This window comes from Nicotiana tomentosiformis, chromosome 1 (genome assembly GCF_000390325.3).
Source record: "Nicotiana tomentosiformis chromosome 1, ASM39032v3, whole genome shotgun sequence".
Classification (NCBI taxonomy): domain Eukaryota; kingdom Viridiplantae; phylum Streptophyta; class Magnoliopsida; order Solanales; family Solanaceae; genus Nicotiana; species Nicotiana tomentosiformis.
In genome coordinates this window covers 92,790,307-92,805,111 of record NC_090812.1, presented here as the reverse complement: position 1 = coordinate 92,805,111, position 14,805 = coordinate 92,790,307, and the positions used below count along the sequence as shown (strand labels likewise).

Here is a 14,805-nt window from a genome sequence, read left to right as displayed (position 1 = left end):
CAGCCCGAATGCCGACCCTAACTCAAACCAATTTAATTAGTCCATTTGTCATACATTAAGTGTAATTTGATGGTTATCACTTTGACCAATTTCGTTGCAGTAGGGGCCAATTATTAAACGATAACAAAAGTATCACTCCACATCTTCCTCTTCATATAACATTATTATTTAGTTATTCAAACAATTTTTTTCATAATATATATTTAAATATCTTGTTATAACAAGTTGTGATTTATACTAATCCTTTTTTTTTAATCTAGGTTCTAATTACGTATTTTTTTTTTTAAAACGAGTAATTGATGTCTGAATTAAGACAAAAAATTTGAAAGTCTTAACAGGGGAAGTATAGAATACGATTTAACTTCTTGCTGCAAAAAGACTAAAGATGTTAATAATAATTTGATGGTTAAATTTGGCAATGTTGATAGTGAAAGTCAACCTAGCCGTTAAATTGGAATTTAGGGATTAAACAAAACAAATGACCCATTGATTAACTGATTAAATAAAATGAATTTACAAATTACGAAATTCACTCTCCGCCTACTTCCATTTGGAAAATTCTGCAACCACGTTAATAGCTGGCTCCTCAACAAACTAGTGATGCACATAAACTCAGATGCAACGTGATTCGTCAAAGAACCAGAGCTGACTGGCAAATTGGCAATGCTTCTATTCTCTATAAAAGAGATGTATACGCCATGTTGCCTGTAAATAGAGGCAAATCTAGAGCAAATTTTGGGGTTCAACTAAAACCACTATCTTCTGCTCGAATCACTTATACAAATATTTAAAAAAAATAAAAAATGTAAAGATATGACAGATCATATCCATTCTGAACCCATTTAACTTTAAATCTTGAATTCAACTCTACCCGCAAAAACTTCAAAGCAGGGTGGATGTTCCTTCCAATATGTACTTAGCATCAGGTGCATGCTTTCTGATTACAGCAAGGTCATCAGTCGCGGCACGATGCATTTGAGCTCCCAGGCCCCCCACATTATTATGAAGTAGGACTCTGTTCAGAATTTTTTGCCAACTTTGCTTGGGTAAGCCTGTCTACGATAGCAGGTTCCAAAGGAATGGGATCAAGACAGCGTTCAGCAGCAGCAACAATCACCTGTTCAGCAAGAAACACCCTTTATCATTTGTTGCTAGATAAAAACGGTTGGAGCATGCTACTTCCAGTATATGCAGTGACAAGCAACTGGATGATTTATACTACAATTTACAAAGTCAAATATACAGGGGGGGGGGGGGGAGAGGTCGGGAAGGGAGCTAGGATGGGATGGTCACTAAAGAAGGCAAAACAGGTACAAGTCATTGACAGAGTAGCTGTTAAGTATTAGGAGATTCCGTCTTTACCTCATCAAGCAAAAAATCAACTGCAGCTTCATCTTCAGCAGTATCCTTAAGAGTGGTCTTAAGAAAATGAATGTCCAACTGAATTTGTTGAAATCCACTTCGGTTAAAAGTCTGAAGTCGGACAAATTCTTGTAAACTCTTCAAGAAAAGTTTTATAATAGTAGTTATGACGGATTCCTGCACATGACGTGATCCTTATTTCATTGATTTCCAAAATTAGTGCAGGTTTTTGAGTTAGAAACACTAGAACCAAACCTGTGTGTGTTCAACTTTAGTAAAAATTTCCATCTTCTGCTTGAACAATTTTGCTAAATGGGACTCAAGAAGCTGACTCCTGGCCTTTTGGGTATTTGAACGTACCAATTTATCATCTCTCAATGGATTACTACGAGAAGATGTATTACTCCCGTTGCTGTCTGTACGCCGATGCTTACGGTGGAGCCCTTCAGGCAATATTTGCTTTACTTCATTAAGGATTGTATCCAGCTGGAAATGAGATCAAACAGGAAAAAGGTTAAGTTTTCAACTAAACTATTGTCATATTGACTATTATTGGAGAAGAAACTATAGTGTATGTCAAATAAGTTAAAAGGTGCTACTTTTCACTCCTCTGTGCTTCAATATCCTATTACAAAAACCTGATCTTGGAACAGGAAGAGAAGACGAAACGCGCAGAACTTACCTCTTGGAGAAGCAGATCAATGAACATATGAACTTCCCTGGGCTCTTTATGCTATACAAAGAGGGAATAGAAATAGGAAGGTAGGGCAAAAATTAGCACAAGCCATCATCGTAATGCGCTTACAAGTGATTAGTGCTAGCTGACCATGTCTGCTTACCTTAACCCAATTGGGGGTTATAAACCTCTTCTTCAACAGAATCAGTATCTTCCGTGTTTTCAAGCTTATATACTGAAACAGGAGATTGAAATAGAATTAAAACTCAGTTTTTTTTAAATTAAACTCTAATTAAATTCAAATTTATAAATTAAAAAATAAAGATTAAACTCTATTAGCTATCTACCAACGAAGGAAATAAAACAAATATCACAAGCTTCATTTTCCTTAATATGAATAACATAATTCATAAGAAAAATTTAGCATCGTATGCTCAATGATTCAGATGCTCCAATTTTCACAATAAAATGGAGAATAGCAATTTAAATGGAAATGACTGACAAAGTTTGCAGGCTAGACATAAAATTGATTCCCAGAAAAAATTTTATAAATCCGAAACAAAAAAAATATTGTTTTTGTGATTAATCCAATGAAATAAGAATAACGGTTTTGCAACTTATCAGAAAAACAAAAACAAAGGAAATGCTGTTTTTGTATACTGCAATAACCTCTCCGTCCCAATAAAAGACTCTGGCAGTTTTCCTTTTATATGGCATAAGTTTATCATCGAAGGCCTAAATGGGTATCAAAGCTACTAAATACAAGCATGAAAACAGCAAAGACTAGACATGGTAAACTTCCTCTATAGATCAAATAAATTAATCCATACACCTCTGGCAAAGTCAACCAGTAAAACAAATAACAGTGAGATGTTTGTAGAAGTACGAAAATGTTCAGAATTCAGATACATACATGCTGCAAGAGTTCTTCACCAGCTGATTGAAAGATACGACAAATTTCTGCAGGAACAAAAGCTGGACCATTGTCATGGCCCCGATACCCACTGCCAGAAAAAGGAGATATTTCCTGAAAATTTGAAAAATTCAAAAAGCTCATTTAGATGGGGCAGATAAGGGAACTATACTGAGGTAATGATTAGACAACTCCTTGCCTCACTAATTCTGGTAATGGCATTTTGCTCAATAAAAACAGAGAGTTGAGCCAGCAAAAGAACAAGCCCAGGAAGTACTTTATCACCCTGCATTCCCTCCCAAAAGATAAGGTCCTGATTAGCTGAATATTTCTTTCGCGAAAGCACGAGAAATTGATCACTAAGCTTCCTGAAGAATTCCTGAAATCCTTCTTGCACCCAATCAATGATCAAGTCTGTCAACGCTGATAGCACTTCCAAGTTCTCATCAAGAAGTCGACGGAAATCCTGTTATATGAAAAATCAAAGTAAAAGTACAATAAAATACACAATTGACTGGAAATCTAGAAGCTGCACTCTGATAGAGTGTATCTGAAATCAAGGTGCTAGTTTTACCCATTTCTACTTTCTGATCTTATAGCTTTTTTCAAAAAAAATAAAAATCGGAGGTATGCTCAGTAATTTTCGCAACAAGTCTTTTGTTCAGTTGAGTCACCTTCCTGACAATTTTGGCATAATAAAAACTGTTTGTCTGTTACTTGAGATCAAACTTAGAATGACCCTTTATAACAGCAAAGACCGAAGTAGGTCAGTAGTTATAGCGGCAGAAAATTTTAATGCACCCTCATTTCATGTAGTAACATAACTTCATCAGTAAAAGACTTTGGTTCACAGTACTCCACTATTCAAGAAGCTCTAGATGCATATCACAGAATAATCCACGTGAAAAAGAACTCACTCGGTGTTACTGGTACATGATTCTTACCTATACCTTGTAAATAAAAATCAGTTTAGTTCCCAAGGGATTCACCAACACTTTAGCTCCATTCACAGGTTTGGCGGAAATCCTCTTTGATCTATCAATTCCACATGTTTTCTACAATTCTTACTTAAACCATTCTCTGGGTAGAATCAAATGGTGAAAGAAAAGAAATATGGAGGCTAGGGAACGAAACCAATCATCAGAAACCAACTACTTTAAGAACCAGTCCCACTGAAAACTAAAAGGTCAGCAGCTTTGATCTTTGAACCAACTTATGAATTTTTTGATACAGAGATTCACGATAACTTCTTAATTCATATAAAGCCACAGAACTACTTTTTACCAGTAAGGCATCCATGCTGCCTTGAACTAATGCATTTTTGCTGATCTCAAGGGCAGCCTGCAAAGGATACTCTTCTTCAATTACACCCTTTTGATTATCATGGACTTTTACAAGAGTACCTGCCAATTTAAAAGAAAGTAAAGCGACAGTCAAACTCGGACTAATTTAGAGCTCATGTCAAATAAGTGGTTTCGTATTAAAGGTCATTTTCTTTGATAGAACTTATTTACCATCTAAGGGCAGTTAAGATTTTGGAATAACCCAAATAATATAAAAAAAAGGAAGAAAAAGATAGTCATAAATTGTGCATTAAGTTCTGAATCTGAGACGATACAACATATAAGATGGACCTCAGACTTTTTTTGAAGAATATTCAACAGTTTTTATCCTCTGAAAGACTTATGATAATCTATTATTTTTAGTTATCTTCTTAATAAACTTTGCTAAATCACATCACGATTCACAAGATTCAATATAGGACAGAGTAGCTATCTAAGAAGAAATAATGAGGTTCTGGATTACTTTGTGCAAATTAATAGTTTTCCATTTTACACATCCTTCTTAAAGATGCCGGTATAACTCTTAAACCTAAAACCTAACATATTTAGTATGAGTCAAGTTTTAGATTTTTTATCCAGCAGTGCCAGTTTAAAAAGATATACCTGAAATATCTAGCAGAAGATGACTAAATCTGCAAGCAAAATATTGTTTGATAGCAACATGAGCAGCCTGAAACCACACAGGGGTTATCAGATATACCAAACCCATTACTGTAACAACAGACCCAGCCGAACAAGATGAATCTATAACGTTCATTTCTATTATAAGCAACCTCAAATGTAAAATCACGCAGACCAGCCTCTGGCAGCACTTCATCCATCAGAAGCACATTTGTCCAAATTACCCCTGAGGAAAAATATGTGTAAAAGAACAATTTGCATCAATTAGCAGTCACTACGTGCATAAGTGGTGTCTACAAAGAGCCAGTGCGATCAAAGACAAAGGTAGAAAAGCGAGGTGTAGAAGGTTTTGAGTGCAAAGCTTAAATAAAGCACAGTCAGTGAATAAAGGTCCAGAATAAAGAAAAACTAATAGTTATACACACACACGCATGTCACTCAATAACCATGCGAACAAACAACAATTATAAGGGTAGAAGAACTGGAAGACTGTAATTAAGAGAAATAAATGAAGTTAAAAACCGAGTCAATCAAATTCGGAAACCACCTTAAATTTCTGATGTAAATGCAAAGATGCATTCTGATTCAGATTATTTTTTAGGGGGACAAATAAAGATTTGTGGACTGATTTTCTTGTACTAAATTTTTTATTACATATACCTAATTTAGTAATTACAATCATATTCATCCACAATGTTCTTAATCAATCAAGAACTCGCTTTCTTGGCTATATTTATAGTTTAGTGTTGCCTTTTCATGAACATGAGCCTGATAAAACTTTGACCTTTCAAAAAAAGTAGCCGTTGACAGGGTTTGCTGAGGCGCACCCTGTAACACCTTGGCATCTTTGCTGAACACCACCTAAGCTAAGGCAAGACCCTATCTTGCATTGCACCACACTTTGGGGTGCAAGCACACCTTCGACAAAACTGAATAGCTAGGTTACAGTAGCATTTCACTAGAATTTTTTTTTGTGACAGTTGAAAAGCTAAATACTTGCATAAGACAAAACCGACTAAAAGAATCAAGAGTTAATTGAGGCTTAAATGATCCTCAAAATCAAGTGAGAAACACAGAAAGTATCAACTAAAAAGGATAATCACAAACTCTTCAAAATATGAGTGTGTGTCCCTCTTGGTATTAGCTTCTCTTATTGTCCTTCTGCATTAGCATATGATAATATTTCCAATCCCAACAACCAAACCCCAGGTAATTTCACAAATGGTCACTAAGTTTTACCTGTTGTATCAGTAAAGTCACAAAAAATACTTCAGTAAATTGTATTTTCTGCGCAACTAACACATAGTTCAGTGACTTTAATGAGACAAAAATTAGTTTGTGACTTTACTGATACAACATATAAAGTTTAGTGACCATGCATGAAATTAACCAAGAAAAAGAAGACAATATCCTCCCTAGAGACATTGTGTTTCAGCCATGTATGGATCAACATTTCCAGAAGAGCTCTTGAGCACAAAGCTTGCATAAACATCATTCTCCTTCTGAGATGACAAGTGGACAGGACTTTGCCTAAGATAGAACAATAATAACAAGTACACGTCAAATAGGACTGAGCTGCCTTGCAAGTTGGAAGATCATAAGATGGCCTGTAAGGCAGTATCATTTATGGTAATATGAGAAAAGCAACAACGGTTCGTTTTTTGACAAAAAGCAAAGAAGGATATCGAGAATTTAAAACCTTCAGCCTGCTGTCCTATATGGCTAAACCTAACCAAGCATAGAGCGAGTTGAAATGATGTGTTTTTCTCAAGTGCTACATAAATAGCAGATGGCAAATGGTGAAAGATAATGATGGCTATGAATCCCTGGAGAAAGGCGGAAGAGAAGCATCTAACATGGAAAACAAAGTAAAGACCAACACTAAATGTGACGATGAAGTAATGGCGACTGGAACTTACGCAACATGGTGACAAGGTCTGCTGAAGCGAGCTGCTTCTTGATGTGCTGTTGTGTGGCTTCAAAGTGCCTAAAGTTTTCAACAGAGTTGCTCTGTTATACTGTTCAGATATAGAAATTTATGCACAAACAATATCCAGAAAGCAAGATCAATTTCAGCCACGAAGCAAAGTGGAGGAAAAGAGAAGTGCACCCATACTTTGTAGCTAAGTTTTTTGCAAGTCTAAAGAGCTGTTGTTCGGAATCAGGGAAAATAACTCGATAAGCGCGGACAGCCTCAGCAAATTCACGAATGGAAGCCTAAAGTTGTAAAGAGGACAATTTATCAAGTACAGTACGAGAACTGGAAAGGAGAAGAATATTTGATACTCCAAAGGTTTCTGGCAGAAGCATATTTAAGCTACCATATCTGTTTTCTTTGGTATTGACACACGCTGAAAGAAACATAACATTTCTTTTTTTGAGCGGAAATATGTGATAGCGGCATGAGCAGATGCCGTCTCTCTCAGTGACGTGTATTCTCTTTCATACAAATGTGACGGTCATGCCAGATGAAGTTTATTAATTGTTTATAGATGTTAGAAGTTCTCTTTTAAGTACTAAACGCACTCTTTATCTTACATTCCTTCTCTTTTTCTTTTGATAGGTTTAAAGTGGAAAAATTCCAAGAATATTAGTTATATTGCTTTGACATACCTCATGAGCACAAGAAGAAGGCGATAACGGAATCCCACCAAGGTCTGATGAAGAATGTCTTATTTCCTTAGATTCTAGATGGAGATCCACAAGGAACTCTTCTAACTTTCCAAAGAGTTGCACCTTCAAATTATTAACCTGCAACATAGACATATAATTCCAAAGGCAAAGTCACAACAACAAGACGTTTGAACTTCCAATCCACTTTATTGCACTGCACGTTTGAAGATTATAGGATAGCAGAGTTGTTAAATCTAGAGGGATGCACTTAATTTTATGGCCCTCAATCTTTATATTTACACAAACTTGGATAGTTATTCTCAAGCTGTCCCCACTAGCTTGAAGACCGAACCTGGGCGAGTTTACTCTTCTTTTTATTTCTCCCTTTTACCATTGGAGTATTTATATTTATCAGAAGCCTGCAACATGTTCCATGTTATGAGACCGGCATACAAAATGGTTGTGTTTTCCCTGATCTCAAGTCTCTAACCATAGTAATAGGCCTCAAAATAAATTGAGAAGTTCTGATATGTCCTTTACTATTATTTGAGACATTCTTCACATTCTCCAACCTTTACTTGGAAAAGACAAAACAAAAAAAGAAATGCAGTCATTTGTGGTATATTACACAAAGAAAGCATATTCTAATTTTTTAGGTGTTGAAGACTGAAGGGGAGCATAGGTGCAACAGCAAGAGTAGTCACAGTGTGACCAAAAGGTGACAGGTTCAAGCTGTGGCAACAACCTCTTGCCGAAATTCTAGATTGTTAGGTAAAGTTGCGCACAATAGACCCAATATGATATGGCCCTTCCCGGGATCCCATGCTACCGGAGCTAAGTGCATCACGCTACCCCTTTGAGGTGTCGAAGAGTGGTTAATCAATACTTTTAGGCTGGCTTCTCTAATTTATTACTGCCACAATAAATAACGGTAAAATGTTGACGCCACTACCCTCTGAATATCAGGGTGGTTAATCACCCTCTGAATATTGTGGTTAATCATCCACAATTAATTACTGGATGAGGCATGACACAGACCCAAAAATTTATTTGTCGATACTGTAAAATGCTTGTGAATGTCATAATCAAAGAAATTAAATTTTCGAAAAGGTAAAGTGACTGTGACACAAAATGGGAATGAGGGAACTTTGTAGTTACAAATTTTGCTTCTACGGAAAGAGATGGAGATTCTTATGAAAAATCAAAGAATTCATCTCAAATTAGTTCAAGACCAAAGTGAACCATGCACCAGAAGACAAGAAGTAGATGGACACGGCAGGAAAAGGAGGAGGCGTGATACAGACCGGAAAATCTAATTGCTTAAGGAGCATAACAGCCTCTGCCCTGGCTTGTATGGATTCGGAATCCGAGAATACCTTGCCCTGAAAAGCAAACAAAAAGTAATATGCATCATGAAGTCCAACTGTTTTTTCTTAACAGTAAAACCAAATAAGCAGGGTATATGTCCAGAAAATTGCTTTTCCTACTTTATGTTTACCCTATGCTCCTTCAAAAGTAGTCGCAGGGATCTACTTGGTGCATGGGAATTATACAAACACTACAACTACCTCCACCGAATAAACTGGCCACTCCCAGCCAAGAAATTGGATCACTTACAGACCTGCAAGGCTTTAATAATGATAGCGATTGCTTCTTCTGAGGCTCGTTTGCAGTCCTGGAATGAAGAGTTCCCATAAGCCTAGTACAAATAAGTAACATCAGCAAAACTAAGATTTTTAAATGCAATGATATCATGAAAAGGATAAAGATGTGGACCCAAGGATCACTGCAAACCTTGAAAATGGGCATGGCTCCTGTATAGTATTTTACTGCATCAGCATAGGCTTCTGATTTGATGCACTTCGCTAACCTAGCAGGTAGATCGTATATGAACTGCTCTTTTCCAAAAAAGAGGAAATCTGTGTCACTCAGTCATGGCCAGACTAATACTTACATTATAGCAGCATAAACATAAAACTGAAATTTATCTATCTCACCAAAGAAAGTGATATGATGAGACTGAATCAAAAGTCTATTCTGCTGCCAAATAATAATGCACTCTCTCCATCCCAATTTATATGACATTCTTTAAATTTTGGGATGCCACAACACGTTTGACACCATACTATTTCTATACACCTTTCACAACTAATAAGAATTCAAGTACATTTCACTATACAAATGTTAATTGTGATATGATAATTTCTCTCAAACTTATTGTTTCTTCCATTGTACTAATACTAATAGAATAACTAAGTGAATTTAACATCTTATACTCCCCGGACCCCGCGCATAGCGGGAGCTTAGTGCACCGGGCTGCCCTTTATACTCCGGTCAAATAGAGTCATATAAAATAAGATCCGAGAGAGTATTTTGTATTTCCATTAACATCAGGTATAGTTTACAACTTCGTCAATCTTTTCATTGGCAATCACCTTCTCATGCCCGTCATACAATCATGTCATCACATAGAATGAACAATTAACCAGCTCCAAAGATCAGGCGGTAAATATGAAATGGCTGACTATTTTGTTCCACTTTTCATCAGGGTACGAAATGGCTTATTCCTTTGTTCTTCAATTAATATCTTAATCTAATTACAATGTTAAGAAAAATGGACTTTGAGCCTAACTCAACTCCAAAAGCTAGTTCATGGGGTGAGAATTGTTCAAGACCATATGAGGAGAACTTTTCCTCAACTAATGTGGGAACACCCCCCCCCCCCACCCACCCACGCGGCATGCACAGGTCTGAACAACTGGAATTTAGGGAAATTTTCCATACAATCGGTGCGGGTACGATCCCCCCCCCCAATATGCGGCATGCCCAAGTCTGGACAAGTGGAACATAGAAAAATCTTCCATACAATCAGGGTGCGTACGATTCTCGCCACCCCTTCTCCCTTCCCCTTCCCCATCCCCTATGTAATGAAAAATATTATTTAAAAAAATGTGAGCCCAACATTGGGAAACACAACAATGTAGATGGGTTGGCTCTAATACCACGTTAAAAAGATGGGCTTGGTCTAACTCAACTGACAAGCTAGCTCATGGAGTGAGGAATTGAGGATTGTCCATGAGCATACGAGAAGACAACATTCAATTCTTTCAACCAATGTGGGACACTAACATACAGATTCGCTGCCAATCACCATCATGCCCTTACTTTAATCATAAACATCCGATAATTAACCAGCTCGTAAATCAGGAGGGTAGAAATCGAAATGGCTTCTTCTTTTTTCCATATTCAGAAAGAGCAAGATTCATTTAGTTCTGAAGAGTGCTATATGAACACCCCTAGAGATGCATCAAATCAAATCTTCAAGCTTAATACCTCACTTTAGTACCTGAACTTTTCGTAGAAGATTGCGGGTCCGATGCAATTTCTCAATGTGTTCTCTCTTCTCAAAAAGAGAAGTATTAACCCCATCACTTCTAGATTGAACGGACATTATCTGCAAACAATTGAAAGAAATCTAATACTTCACACACAATTCCTTTTCATCTTTTATTTCCTGGGTCAAAAGTAAAACCAAATAAAGCAAATAATTCTTTGGACGATTAAAAGAAAGGAAAGAAAGAAAATAAAAACCTTTTCAAGCAGCTGTTCCATATTTGTTTCCATGCCAACAATATTGTTATTCATCCTGAAAAGCAATCATTAAATAACTTCTGCACCAACATGCCAAAAGAGAATACAAAAAATAAAACCCTGCCAATCGTGATATCAACATCCGATCTGAGGATAGCATAACAACGCAAGAAACTGACGAAGCTACTTATTTCTTCTCAATTATTCAGGAACCATGGCACAGCCGATAATGTCATAAAAAGCTCGACGCACTAAGTTAGAATTCAGCTGCAATTGTACCCAAGTATCTGCCACTAACATGATGAAATAGCTCACATCTTAAAGCTACTTCCAAAGAAAAGGTTTACCTTTTAATAGCGTCTGTGGCACTTACAAACTTGTTGTAATTTTCATATACCAACATCTGCAGGTCAGTATCAAGATTCTTAATCTCAGCAGCCATTTCAACATGCCTCTGAAGCAAACCTTCCAAATTGGACTTCTGCACCTATATATGCAGAAAAATCACATTATCTAGTCAATCATCCTTTCAAGGACGATGGTATCATTAAGAGAATAGCTAACTCCTGGACAAAGAAAAAGACTAGTGACAATCTCTCTGATAAAATATAGCATAAGCATTTCATATGTTACGCCGGAAGTCTTTCAGAAGAGCACATTAAGTTAAGGAAAATAATCATGCTCTCACATAAAGTTTTATGTCATTTCTTTAAAGAGTTACAACAGTTTTATTTCCAAACATATATTTTACATTCTCTTTCTTTTCTTTTCCTTTTTTCTTTTTCCTTTTTTCTTTTTTGGATAAGGTTACATGTATGCTACACTTAGATGCAGATAGGTACATTGAAAGACTTCTTGTGAATCGTAATAAAGGGATTAAACATTGGCTCATAACATGGTCGCATAGTAGTACAGGGAACTATACCATAGTGATTAGGGTCAGTACAAACCACCTTTCACATTACTCCTTCCATTCAAATTTATATGGCACTCATTCATTTTGGCAGATTAGTACAACTAAAGGCATACTGTGAATCGCGATAAATGGACTCGACATGAGATCATAACATGCTCACAAAGTAGTACGGAGAACTCTAACCCTGCTATTACAAAAAGGGGATACATACTACCTAAAATGGGTCACCATAAACCACCTCTCGTAGTACTTACTCCGTTCCTATTTGTATGACACCCTTCCATTTCAGAAGCCTGGTGCATCGAAAGAAAGACGTATTGTGAATCATAATATAGTGGACTCTACATGGGATCATAAACATAGTAGTATAGGGAATTATACCATTGTGATTACACAAATAGAATACAGACAATGGAGAAATGTGTCACCATAAAAAAAACATCTCTCATATTACTCCCTCCATTAAAATTTATATATCACTCTTCCAGTTTGGGATGTTCTTAGATATTCTATATTAATAGGGGTAATATATTCTTTTACTTTAATATTTTCATCCATTACCACTAACATAATGCATACGTCAAGTTACAATCTTAAACTCATTAACAATCATATAAAATGGAACGTACAGAGTATTATTGGGAAAAACAATGCGAAGGATGAGAGACATACAAGAAGGTTCATGTATTGATCGGCGTCGAATGGGGTGGTGTTGATGGTATCCAATGTAGCGAATCGGGACGTAGCTTTGGGCGACATTGAATTAGAATTAGGATGATCAGGAGAATAGAAGCTTGATAACAGGTCTCTCATTCTCTTTGATTTATCGTCCAGCGGCACATCGTCTTCCCCCATTTTTTCTTTCAAATCTTTCAGAATTTGACAGTGAATTCTTTCAAACGCTATGGCAGTGTTCTTCGTCTGCTAACTAATTCGACTGAGAACTCCCTGTGAATTGATGCTAAATCTGATCATTGTGATCCGATTGCATGTTTATAGCCTGTTTGGCCAAGGATGCCAAAAGTGATTATGTTTTTTAATTTAACAATTGCTTATTTTACAGAGTTAGGTATTTGTCCAAGCTTGTAAAAAAAATATTTTAATGGCATAATAATGTGCTTTCAGAAGTTAAAAAAGTAAAATAAGATATTAATCAAGTACAAATTATTATTCTCCAAAACTATTTTTTTCAAAATAAGTGTATTTTGGAGCTTGCCGAAGCACGCTATTTAGTTTTGTTTTCAAAATAGTAGTATATAAACTTAAAATTTGAAGTTGTGGAATTTTAATATTCTTATTTTTGTTTTGAACTTTGAAATAAAACATTGTTATTTTTTTCAAAAAAATTGACAAAAAATGCATGAAATAATTCTTTAATTATTCCTTGTATCCACGTGTATTTTGAGAGTTGTTCTTTAATTTAGTTTCAGTTAAAGAGAAGAAACTTAAAATGAGTATTTTGTGGTTTTCTTTAATTTGATTTTTTACATTTAAAAAAAATCAACCCTTACCAAATTGTTTGTTAAACATATAAATCAAATCAAACTAAACATAAAATATATTTACATGTTTCAATTTTTGTAGGTTACACATTTTTTTTTCCTGTCTTTTCTATTCTTCTAAGTATATAACTCACTCCATACTCCGTGGTACTATTTTTTTTAGCTAGAGAGAGAATCTCTCACCTCCCTCTATAATATCTATTATGGATACAAACACCGCCAATTATCCCACCGGAACCACCAGATAAAATTAACCAAATGGACGTGCAAGAAACCACAATGCACTCCTACAAAGAAATGTTACTAGATAAATAAGCAACAAGCCAAGCAGAGTATTATGAAGAAGAACTCCCCTCAAATAGTAAAGATGATAGGGGCAAAGTAGTTGATGGTCCAATAGCCTTATCCCAGAAAGACAAGAAACGTCTATACCATCCATGGCGATTTTCAGTAATCATAAATGTCGTTGGTCATAGAATGTCCCACTATTACTTCCGATCTAAGCTATCTCACCTCTGAAAACCTTCTGAACAGTTAATCTTGATTGATTTAGGTTGGGACTTCTTCATAGTCAAGATTAGTTTAGAGGAAAACATGGCTAAGGCACTACACCTGGGTCCATGGTTTATCTCTAAGAACTTCCTATTAGTACGTAAATGGGAACCAAAATTCGTTCCACAGGAAGCTACACTATTTTCCACTGCCACATGGATTCGCCTACTACAGTTGCCAATAGAATTCTATGATAAAGAAATTCTGAAAAAGGTAGGTCGGAAGCTTGGCAAATTACTTAAAATTGATACTTGCACATCCTCCACTCTAAAGTGAGGTATGCCCGCATATGTATACAGGTTCCACTTGAAATTTCGGTGAAAATATTAGTCATTACCAGAGACTACAAACAGGCAGTGATCTATGAAAGGGAATGAACCTTGTGCAAAAGTTGTGACAAAATTGGCCACACCTTTAAATCTTACAATTACATGCAAGAAAGGAAAACACCATCACAATAAGTCCAAAAATGCTCTGAAACGCGTAGTCCTAAAGAAGATAAGGACGAATGGATGACGGTAACCTTCCCACGAAGAAGGAAACCAAATAAAAAACCCATGTAGGCACAAAGCAGTGAAGCAGAAATTGCAAACCATCCTGAATAAAAATCACAAAAGATACACGTAAAAATGTTCGATGCAAATTCTGGTAAGTTTCTGGAAACTCAAACTTTTCAATATAATTCTAAAATTAATAATCGGCTCAATAATCTGAAT

General features: G+C 36.0%; 1 protein-coding gene across 2 annotated transcripts; it reads right to left on the bottom strand.

The window, feature by feature from the left end:
* Positions 1 to 465: 465 nt before the first annotated feature.
* LOC104102938 (vacuolar protein sorting-associated protein 51 homolog) lies at positions 466 to 13,082 on the bottom strand. 2 transcript variants are annotated; one of them, XM_009610791.4, is made up of 20 exons: positions 12,708 to 13,082; positions 11,467 to 11,606; positions 11,120 to 11,174; positions 10,875 to 10,982; positions 9,323 to 9,421; positions 9,150 to 9,203; positions 8,833 to 8,910; positions 7,529 to 7,666; positions 7,032 to 7,132; positions 6,835 to 6,902; positions 5,068 to 5,141; positions 4,898 to 4,964; positions 4,236 to 4,354; positions 3,151 to 3,417; positions 2,952 to 3,065; positions 2,202 to 2,273; positions 2,045 to 2,095; positions 1,618 to 1,848; positions 1,363 to 1,539; positions 466 to 1,117 (listed from the first exon to the last, which is right to left on the bottom strand). In XM_009610791.4, exons 1-20 carry the CDS (start codon positions 12,888 to 12,890, stop codon positions 1,001 to 1,003), a joined length of 2,313 nt encoding a protein of 770 aa, XP_009609086.1. In that variant the 5' UTR covers positions 12,891 to 13,082; the 3' UTR covers positions 466 to 1,000. The 2 variants fall into 2 exon arrangements, with proteins under 2 accessions (XP_009609086.1, XP_009609085.1); XM_009610790.4 differs by having other exon boundaries at positions 9,150 to 9,227; positions 12,708 to 13,080.
* Between the last annotated feature and the right edge of the window lie 1,723 nt (positions 13,083 to 14,805).